We start from the raw sequence: 11035 nt of genomic DNA on the forward strand, positions 1-11035 counted from the left end.
TCTCCTCCCAGAGGACAGCCCGGAGCCCTGCCATCACCTCCACACTGAATCCTGGTCAGCCATCCCCTGGTTAGCTGTGTTGCTAAGGGGACCTAGACTGGAATGACTCACCATCACACATCACCCCATGGAAAGATAATCCACAGTGCACATCCGAGCGACAGTACTGTGTGTTGCATTTACAGACAGAGCTCAGAATGCACTGAGCAGCGTGTGCGTGCAGCAACACGTCCATCCCGTGCACGTCTGGGAAGTCCTCCAGGCGTCTCTGGCTATTTCCCCATCTTACTCTCGGGGCCTGCAGCCTCTACCAGCGTCTGGCCCTTTTCACTGGCTCCTCTCCAGATGTCTCTCCTACCACCCACAGAGCCCAGCCTGATGGTCCTAGGGCCTTGTATACTCTGCCAAGGCTGAGGCCCCTCCCGTCCCCCACTCAAGACTGACCAGCTCAGTCCTCAGCCTGGTGTGGGCACAAGGTCTCTTGTGGCAGCTGGGCCCCTTGGCTGACCTTCTCAGCTCCTTCTCTTAGACCGGAGAGGCCTGGCAGTGTGCCTGCGGGAGGGCCGGCTGCTCTCCTGGGCTCCTCCCCTCCACTCTGGGGCTCTGGCTGAAGCCTGGTCAGGGTCCTTGCTGAGTTCTCAGCCAAACCCCAGAGTGATGGCCTGAGGAGTCCAATGGGGAAGCCCCAATGTGTACAGCAGTATCCCGTAGCCATTGAATGTCCCCACCCCGCACTAGGCAATGCTGGCCTGTGTCTGAATATCTTCTGGGTCGCCTGCCTGCCAGACCCCCTTGCCTACTTCCATCGGTGCCAAGGAACACTGAAAAGGACACTGAATAGCTGGAGGACCACACTTGGAAATCAGCTTGCCTCCCTCCAGGCACTGGCTCCTCTCCCTCTAGCCTCCTTTTCATAGAATTCTGTAACAGAAAGGGGCATGGAGGTCATCTAATCTATCCCCCAGCTTCCAGAAAAGATATTTTAGAGCAATACTGGGGTTTTCTGAGGCTTCAACCAAAAGCTTGCACGTAGGGTTGGCCTGAGGTCTCGCGGAGTTTCCTTGGGAATTCTATGTCCATTGGGAGCAGGGGCCCAGAACTTCTGAGGCTCCCACCCCTGGAGAGATGGGAGGACCCTGGAGCTCCCTGCAACCAGCCGAGATCTTCATGCATGGAATGACAGCCCTGGGATGGTCCCCTGGGGCTGAGCTGGTCTCTGATGAGATGCAAGTGTGGACCCAGCCACCACTGGGTGACTTAGGAGTCTTCACAGTAGCTGCTAAGTGGCGGTCCTGGGTGGCGGGCCTCTCACACACAGGCACGGGCAGTAGTGGAAAGGGCGCTGGATTTGAAGTCAGGTGATCGGTGTTCTAATTCTGCTTCCACCCCTAATTATCCGTGTGCTTTGAGGCAAGTCTAAATCCCCTCTACACCTTAATTTGCTCATCTGGAAAATGCAACATATTTCATTTTACCTGCCTCACTTACATCTGAGCCATACAGGGAAGATGGAATGAGATAACATATTAGGATGCCTTTGGAAAAAAATAAAAGTGCAATTTATGCAAACATAATGTGCTAAAAATTAAAAATGCCTGTTTGCTTCCCAAAGTAAAAAGTTGTGAATGATTTAAATATGATTTTAATGAATTCTGAAGCCCAGTGATGACAAGACATTTCTTCTTCGGTACAGCCTCGGGTCAAGCGTTTGGTGGGCTTCCTTCTGCCGGGCACTACCCACTTTGCTGGATTTTGTGAAGAACATAAAAAAGCAGAAGATTAAGTGCCTGGTACAGAGTAGGTATTCAATAAATAATTGTCAAAGGAGTAAGAGAGAGTTTTCTTGCTTCAAAGAGTTCACAGTCCAGCCCGGAAGAAATCAGGAGACAGTAGCACCATGTGGCCAAATGGGAATGAGTAGCAGAGGCTGCACATAAGGGACACCTTCCGGGGGTAGAAAGTTCCCCAGGGCTGTGGAAGTCCAGGAGGGCTTCAGGGAGGAATCAGAAAGGAGGCAGCCTCGAAGGAGAGGCAGAATTCCAAGAGGGGAGAAGGGCTTGCTGGCAGGTGGGATAACCCCAACATGACACGGGCTCACAGGTGAGCACAGGGTGAAGCATGTGGTGGGCAGATGGGGAGACCACCTTGATGGGAAGAAGAGTGTCTCCAGTGAGGGGTGGAGAAAGTGGGGGAGTTGAAGAAGATAAGCTTTACATGAGCGTGAGAGCCTGAAGACTACCGGAACCTTACTTAGAGGAAAGGGCCAAGGGGAACCAGTGTGGATCCTATGGGGACAGGCTGTGTGTGACGTGACGAAAGCAGTATTTTTAGACGATGAGTCTGGCATGGATGTGCCTGACGGGGACATACCAAACTTCTTGAAGTTCCCCAAAGTTTTTTCCCTTTTCCGGGCCATTTCCCTGTTTCTGATGATTAGAATGCCCCATTGTCCCATGCCTGCCTGCCGAGGGAACACCTGCTGTTTCGCCTTCGCTAGAGAGAGTCACCTCTTCTGGGAAACCACTGTAGGTCATTTCCTCCTGGGGGCCCCCAGCTGTACCCTGTATACCGCTTACATTTTTACATTCATTCCTTTTTAGGATACTTCTTGGTTTTTGTGTCTGGTTCCCCTTTCAGATTGTAAGCCTCTTGAAGTCCAAATGTTTCCTGGTTGGCACTGATCTCCAGCACCAGTCACAGCGCCCAGAACAGGGTTCCCACTTGCATTGTTATCACCTGGAGCAGTAAGGCAAGCGTTGGGTGCTGCTAATGAACCCGAAAGTTCAGAAACACTGCAGCCCCCATCACACAGGTTCGTGGGATACCATCCACAAAGATCATATTGTGAATAGTGCCCCCTGTGGTTGTGCAACAGAGCAGCCTCCTGGAGGACCAGGGCCTCTTCGGGTTTATGTTTCACGTCTATACCTTCAACACCTTGTACCTTACAGATACTAAATAACGTTTTCTGGATGAAAATGTTTGAGGGAAGGGAGGTGAAAGAGAGGAAATAAATTTTCTTGTGTAATGTAAATAATGAGCTTGCATTCTGTTTTGTTTGTTTTTTTTGAGTCTAGGTTTTCAGCCTTTTCCTAAAGCTGGGCCTGATTATTGCTAGGAATAGCAGCAGTGATGGTATTAATGAGGATTGCACAAAGTTGTAGCATTTGGAGCCCTGGCTTCTTTTCAGAAGAGAGTCGGGGGCCTCTGATTCTCTCTGCAGTGCAACCTTCCAGCTGCCACTGTTGCTTAAGGCTGTGCTGCAATCCAGAGCGCTTAGGAGTGGGAAGTCCAGAGTTCTCCCCGCTTCTGGGAACAGCCCCCCATCCCCCTCCCCACACCAGCTTCCACAGGCAGTCCTCATGACAGTGGGTCAGGCTCACCCAAGGATTTCACAAATGCCTGGCCTCTTCCCAGCAAAGCACAGCACAGCTGGGAGGGCTCAGCACTGGGGGGAAGTGCTCCTCCCCGGGCCCCCACTATCCTCCGGCCCAGGGCCCAGAGGCTGGAGCCCAGGAGAGGGAAGGGCTGCACTTGTCCATGCTTGCTTGCCACAGCAGCGCAGGCAGTGAACCCAACCCGGGCCTTCCCTCCCTGCTGACTTCCCAGCGCCCCGCTTAGTCAAGGTTCAAGGAGGAAATTCCCCGTCGCAGGAAGAGAGGAGGATCCAGGCTCGTCTTCCCCGAAGGAAGGCAGCAGCGAGTGGGCTCCGAGTCACCTGGGGAGGTGTTGATTATTCAGACTCCCTGACTATCCTCTGGGCTTCTGATTCAGAACAGCTGGGGCTGGAGTCCCGGAATCAGCGATTTCATCCACTCCCTATGGGGCCAGCCGCAGGTGGTGCTGGGCACTTTCAATGGCCTGGGGGGGGGGGGCTGGTTCTGGGCAATGAAAAGTGTTTAGCGGAAAAAGCTCTGGATTCTCAGGGCCTCCAGCTCTCTCTGATTAGCCCCAGGACCCTGGAAGAACTGCCCTTGTATTTCAGCCCTCAGTTTCTCCATCTCTGAAATGGATGTATTCTGACCTGAGGGGAGGGTAATTGACTCTCCTGGTTTGGCTGGACTTTCAGGGCTAAACGAGGACAGTGCTGTGCAGACCGGGACGAGCTGGTCACCCTGAGGCTGAGATAGGATCGTGGATGTGCAGTGTAACGGAAACGTGACTTGAAGACACATCTTTGCGGCACAAACAGCAGTCTATCTTTATTTTATCCACCTGTGTGCTAGTTTACTGTCTGTCACTCTCACTAAATCTCGGGACAGCGGGACAAGCAGGACCTTGGCTTGTTCAACACTCAATCCGCCGGACCCAGACGGGTCCCGACACAGGGTGCGTTCAGTAGATATTTGCTGACTGAATGAGTGAGTGAAAGGCGAGGAGGCTGTGGGGCTACATAGACAGGATCCCTGGATAGAGGGTGTGTGTGTGGGGGGGGAGGGGGGGGTGGAGGGCAGCTCTGCCGGCCTGGAGGGGGATCTCGGCTCCCTTGGGACGAGAAAACTTAATCCACTCCCAGCCGGGAAAGTCAGTGCTTTCTGAGCAGCACCCCCTCCGAGGGGTCAGTGACCCCCAGTGACGAAGGACTCCCTCCCTCTCTCCCTCCCCACAGAAGCCCCGGGCGCACTGGTCCACCCTCTCCTCCCTCTCCCGCCCCCCACCCCAGGGAGGTGCGCCTGGCAGCCTCCCCGCCGAATTTCCTGGCACTCGGCTGAGAATAAACAGCACTCTGCGCCTGTAATCCCGTTGCCATGGCGACCGCGCTCCGCGGGCGGCGGGGCGGGGCGGGGGCGGGGCGGGGCGGTCCGGGGGCGGGGCCTGCCTTTCCTGCGCCGCCCGACTGGGTGGTGGCGGCGGCTACGCGGGCCCGGGAGGTGCCACCCGCCAGGCTCGGCGCGGACATTCTTCGCATAGCTCCGCCAGGGCTCCCGCGGTGTCCGGGAAGTGACTCTTCCTGGCAGAGGGCGGCCTCGGAGCGACGCGCCCGCCCGCTCGGCGGCCGCCCAAACGGGAGGGGGCGGGACGCGGCGCGGGAAGGTGCGCCCGGTGCCGGCTCTTCCCACCCTCGGCCTCGGTTTTCCCGGCCCGCCCGTGTGCACGTTGTCCCCCACCCCGCAGACTTCTGTCTCCGCTTAGACTCCCTCTGCGACTGTCTGTCTCTTCTGCTCCCTCTCTGCTTGGGACTCCGGCGGTACCCACTCCCAAACACCCTTCCTCATTCCTTAGACTAGGACACGACCTGCGGGCTTATTTTCCATCTCCAGCCCCTGTCTGTGGCCTCCTTTCCTCCCTCCCCCCAGAGCAGGCCTTAGATTTCCTATTCCTGGCTGGAATTCATCAGGAGGCCTGCCCAAAAACAGCACCACCGAGAGAGGATAGGGCCTCTTGGGGGTGAATTCTTAGAGCGGGAGCAGCGTAATAGGGCACAGGGTCAGGGGAGAGGCGACCTCCCCCCTTTCTGTTGGCCAGGGTCCCCCTGCTGTGCTCTGCTCAACCCCACCGAGGCTTGGGTGTCTGCTCAAGCCATAAGGAATTGTCCCCACACCCTGCCAGGCGCTTCTTAGCAAATTTTGGCACCAGGCGCACCCCCGCCTCTGGCCACCAGACGGAAGGCCCCCCACTAGGTCCTTTGCAGGAGGGTTGTATGCCCCTGAAAGGATTGAGAAGTACAGAAAGACTTCTGCAACAAGGGGTGACATGAGAAGGGAAAACAGGAAAGAGCACTGGAGAGCAGAGCGACCTAAGGAGAGATTCTTGTCCTGGTGTTGCTGCTAGCTTGCTATGTGAGCTTGAGCAAGCCACTTTCCTTCCCTGGGACTCCGTTCGTTTCCTTGTCTGCAAAACCAGAGGGTCGGTCCAGTCTGTGGTCTGAAAATGGAGCAACAGAGAAAAGCGTGGGAAGGAGGCTGCGGTGGGCATCAAGGGAAAGGACTGAGGGGTCTCCCTGCCTCCACCTTCAGTCTCCAGGCAGTGGAGAGAGCCACTTCCTCCCGGGCCAGAGAAGGCCGAGTCCTTTTGCTAGTGCCCTGTGAACTCGGAACACTCTGGCCCCACAGCTGCCTCTGGGCTGAGGACGGGGGCTTGGTGCTCTCCAGGTTCCAAGGTTCTGTTGGGGCTGTGATTCCAGCAGATGTGGAGCTCTCTGCCGTGGGAGGTAGAGGGTGATGGCTGGCAGGTCCCAGGGCAGGGAAGAGCCTGCCAGAAGTTTCCCAGCCTTTCATCCTCTTGGGAGGTGCTGGGGAGCCAGGCCCCACTGGTTCCCTCATCTGACCTCGCGCTCTGGGAAGGTGACATTACCTGGGTCTGTGCTCCCAGTTCCAGAGGTGACAGTTCCTCCACTGTGGGTTTTATGTGCTTTGTCCACTCAGTGTTCGCACGCTTGACCTGGCCCCTTCTCGTCACATCAGGTTATTTTCCCCAAAACTCCAGGAAATGGGAAAGAAAAATGATTTTGTTTACTCTCTCAGTTGTCTTTTGGACACTGATTCCTGAAGCAGCTTATCGGGGAGGCTGGGCTGGGAAGAGGGCTCTGGCATTTGTTTCAGGCATCGGAGGCTCAGAGGAGGGATGTCCCTGACATGGGGATAGCATTTATCTCTCCGGCTGTCAGGTCTGGGGGGTTGGTGGAGGAGAAAGCGTGGAGGGAAAATGTCGCAGAGAAGGTAATTTCTGTTTTTTAGCAGAACCGTATTGGTGAAACCCCAGAGCAGTGCGTGTGGGGGATACTAACTTGGCTTTGCACGGGGAGCCCCCTCCCCCCTAGGGACAACGCGGCTACTTTGTTCTTAGGGAGGCAGAGAGAGTTCACGGACTTTGGAGAGCAGATGCTCCTGGGTTCAAATCCTGTGTCTTTCCCCTGTTCCCAAGTGGTTTGTCCTTGGGCAGGTTGCTTAACCTCCGTGAACCTGAGTGGCTGCCCCCCGCAACTGACAAATATTTACTGCGCGCCGTCCTAGGCATCAGAAGTGACCAGTGCCAGTTTCTGCTCCCATGGAGCACACAGTTGCATCTGAGAACATGGGGGTGATAACACCTGCCTTGTGGAGTTGGCTGGGAAGGTAACCTAGGTGGGCTCGCCATGCCCAGGGGATGGGAGTGACTAAAAATATATGTATAGATGGGTGTTCTTACTGGGAAGCATGCGGCCTGGCCACTGCTCAAGCTGGGGCTCCTAGTTAATTGGGAGGGAAGCTGGAGGTGTGGGGAGGCAGTGCCCCTGGGAAAGGCCCCAACCACCACGCAGGGTGCAGGGTGCGCACAGGGACTACCCCTCCCCTCACCTCCCATGAACCCGGCTGTGCTGAGGTCATGGGTCACCCCCAGGACCCTGTAGCCTGGGCTTTCTCGGAACACCTCCTTGCCAAGGAGCCGCGCGCCTCTAATAGCTTGGAGCCTCTAAAAGCTTTGACCACAGCTCAGCTTACTCCCTGCAAGCCCTTTGAAGCGCTTCCTTCGAACTTGCTTTGCATATTCTGGTCAGATCTGAATCAGACTAGCAGGAATTACCCCTCTCGGTACAGTCTTAGGTGGCTGCCTTAGCTTGTGAGTGACGTGAAGTCGAGTTTGATTCCACCGCGAGGAGCGCCATGGCAGTAAGGGGGCAGAGCCGCCACTCTCGGTGGCTCCTTTCCTCCTCCTCTCGGATGCAGAGTGTGGGTGTGGGTGAAAGAGAAAGCAAGGCACAGAAGGGGCCGGGGGTGGGGGGGGGGGGAAAGGCTCAAGTCATGTTTTTCATTAAAAAATAGTGCTCTTTATTATAAATTACTGAAATGTTTCTTTTTTGAATATAAATATAAATATGTGCAAAGTTTGAGTTGGACTGGTATTTTGTTGAGTTCTTCAAGCATCTCCTAACAGCCTCGAAGGCCTGGGTAGGGGGAGGGGAGAGGACTGGAGGTGGAATCTTTATAAAAGATAGAGTGATTGAGGCAGATTGTAAACATTATTAAAAAACAAAAAACCCACAAAATAACAGGGAAAAAAAACACACCCCACCACACAGCTGCCCCATCCAGCCCAATACCTGACACAGAAAACTTTGTGTGTTTGTTCAGTTTTCCCCCAAAAAAGAACAGTTCCAGGTAGTCCCATCGCTGCTACATTCCCGGAAGCTTTCACTAATCAGTGCTATTGCAGAGTGGGAGCAGCTGGGGCCCTGGCCTCCCGGTGACTTCCTACCTGTGCCCCCCACCCTACGTGAGGAGGGACAGGGTGCAGGGCCTCGGGGGCTGTGGGACCTGGTGGTTCTGCTCTGGCCAGAGCCCAGGCACGGTGAGGCGCAAGTGACTGGCCAATACCAACTAGGCTAGCATTCTACCAGCGCTCAGCTGGAAGGCATGGATCTCCACCCCCTGCCCACTGCCATGGTGAGTGGCCAGCTGCGTGCCCTCCGAGAATCCCTTGGCCTCTGGCTGGATTGGCTTCTTGTGTGCCAGTCCCTATCCATGGGACAGGGAGCATTTAAGGCGAGAATCTCCTAGCCAGACATAGTCAGGAGGCACAAAGTAGAATCCCCCGTCTTCACTGTCTGGGGTCTGGGGTCAAAGATGGCTCCTCTCCTCCATCCTCCCCAACCCTGCAGGTGCTGGAAGGTACAGCACGGGTGGGGAAGAAGAACCGACCAGTCCGTCATCCCCCTCCAAATGCCACTTCCCCCTTAAAACGAGGGACGGGCCCTGGACTCTAGGACCTGTGTTTCCGGTGGCTGTCCCAAGGGGAGGAAGGGGGGGAGCAGAAGAGTCCCCTTCAGGTCACCCTTTGCCCTTCTCCCCAGAGCCAGGGGAGGACCACGCAGCCACCCTCCTCACCTGGGCTGGGCGATGGGAGTGGCCATCTGCACTGGCCAGCCTGCAGCCCTGGGGCCCCTGAGGCACCCTCTCTCAGCACCCTTCCCAGGCCCGACACTTGCTCAGGTTTAAAGCTCCATTTTAAACCAAATCAAAGAGCAAACAAGTTCCGTTGGAAAGTTTGAAGATTCCCCGGCAGTTCTCATAGTTCAACACTCCGCAGTGTCCCCTGTTTGGAAGCGCAGGGGGAGTGGAAGAAGTGAGGAGAGAATCCACTGCTGTCCTTGCTGCTGTCCCACCGGGCCAGCTGGCTCCTCCGGAGAAGCTGGAGTGGGGGAGGGGCGCTCAGGTGGCTCCGCCCCTTCCCTCAAACACATTCCAGGTCCCGCCTGCCCCTTTCTGCAGGGGGGAGGGCCGGAGGGAGGGGCCTGTCCACCCCCTGGCTCACCCAGAGCTGCAGGACCCTCACGGCTGGATGCTTGTGCTTGTGCCATGTGCCACGGAGGAGAGGGGACCCACGCCCCTCGCCGACCCCTGCCCGTTGCTCTCTTTAAAGCGGGGCATCGTACTGGTCCAGGAACTCCCGAATGGGCCCAGGCAGCTGGGTGACTTTCTCATAGGAGTCCAGGTGGCCGTTGACGGTCTTCCGACAGAGATGTTGGAGAGTGGCCACGTTGGAGGAGAGGGGCCGGCTCAAGACCAGAGGGATCTTCTCGCCCCCCGAGTAGATGTAATAGGCTCTCCTGGGGGGGTTCCCCGGGAGCGGCTGGGCCGGCGGCTGATCTGGCACCTCGGAGGAGGGCGAGGAGGAGGGTTCAGTCGGTGGCGAGGGGAGGGAGGGGGCGCCGGGGGGCGGCATGTAGTGATGCACCAGCTTGAGCACGCAGTCGAAGCGGGGCACCGGTTGCGTGCTCCGGGGGTCGCTCTGCAGCGAGAAACTGCCCCCTTCGCACTGGATGCGCAGGTTCTTGGTCCCCGACTGGGTCTTGACGCTGAGCGTGAAGAAGTGGCGCTGGTCCGAGCTGTCGCGGATGAGGAAGGTGCCGGCCGGCTCAGCGCTGAGCAGCAGGTTCGCCTCGCCGCCGGTCACGGCGCTCCAGTAGAAGCCGCTCTCCTGCAGCTTGCGCACTGCGTTCACCACCAGCTGGTACTCGCTCTTGGAGCTGAAGGTCTTGAGGCGCAGGCTGGTGTCCAGGGGGCGGCTCATCCCGGCGGCGGGAAACTTGCTGTGGGTGACCATGGCGCACGGAGCCAGCGTGGATCTGCGCGGCGGCGGCTGCAGCTGCTCGGCGGCCTCCGCACAGCGGCCGCTACCGCATCCCGGGGGGCTGCGGGGATAAGGCGCGCGCCGCGTGAGTGCCCGGAACCCTCCAGCGCGCCCGGCCCGCCCCGGCTCCCCTGCCTCCGCAGAGCGGCCAGGACACCCCATTGCCCCGAAGGCCCTCGCCTGGGCCCTCATTCCGACCTGGGCACCCCGCAGAGTCCGCCCAGCCCCCGCCCCGCCGGCAGGGTGGACCCCGGCAGCCCCTTCCCCCGTGCGCACTGGGAGGGCGCAGAGTGGGAAACTCAGGCGCGGAAGTTGGATCTCCAGGAGCGTGGCCCGGGCGGGGAGCGGGAGAAGGGCCCCCGGGACGCTCTGGGCGCCGCTCAGTCCGGTGGCCTCGGGCGGCGGGGACGGAAAGAGAAATCCGAGGCATGGGCGGTAGGGAGGGGAACAGGAGAAGCCCGAGGGCCCCAGCTTGGGTATTCCGGGAACCTGGAATCTCCGGCTTCCATCCGCTCTGCCCCCTACCTCGTTCCCTCTCTGCCGGGAATGACCCGGGAAGGGGAGGGGAAACCGGGAAAAGCTCTCGGGACTAGCGAGGGCTCCCCGTGCCTCCATGCCGCGCCCCTCCTTCCTACCTGGTCCCAAACTGAAGTCTCTGGCCCTGGGGCTGCGCCTCCTACGGTCCCCAAGGCGAGGCGGCGGCGCGGCAGCCAGCGGTGGCCCCCGCTGAGCCCAGATGTTGGCGGCAGTGAAGTCCACAAAGGGGCCCTCGCGCGCGCGTCCCTCGGGCTTCGCCGGGGCGCCCGCCCTGCCCCCTGCGCGCCCCTGGGCCGGCCGGGCGGGGGCGAGGCGAGGGGCCGCGGCGGGAGCTGGGCCGGGCCGGCGGCGTTCGGGGCCGGAGTCGCGGCGGCGGCGGCGGCGGCGGCGCGGGGAGTCGGAGTCGGAGCCGCCGCGGAGGCCGCGCTAGCGGGTATATACGCGGCCG

The 11035-nt window shown here is 58.5% G+C and overlaps 1 protein-coding gene across 1 annotated transcript; it reads right to left on the minus strand.

Moving 5' to 3' along the window:
• Window positions 1-7724: 7724 nt before the first annotated feature.
• Window positions 7725-11035, minus strand: SOCS3 (suppressor of cytokine signaling 3). The gene is made up of 2 exons (XM_014863239.3): window positions 10686-11035; window positions 7725-10111 (listed from the first exon to the last, which is right to left on the minus strand). Exon 2 carries the CDS (start codon window positions 10021-10023, stop codon window positions 9334-9336), a length of 690 nt encoding a protein of 229 aa, XP_014718725.1. The 5' UTR covers window positions 10024-10111; window positions 10686-11035; the 3' UTR covers window positions 7725-9333.

This window comes from Equus asinus, chromosome 13 (assembly GCF_041296235.1).
Source record: "Equus asinus isolate D_3611 breed Donkey chromosome 13, EquAss-T2T_v2, whole genome shotgun sequence".
In the NCBI taxonomy this organism is placed as follows: Eukaryota; Metazoa; Chordata; class Mammalia; order Perissodactyla; family Equidae; genus Equus; species Equus asinus.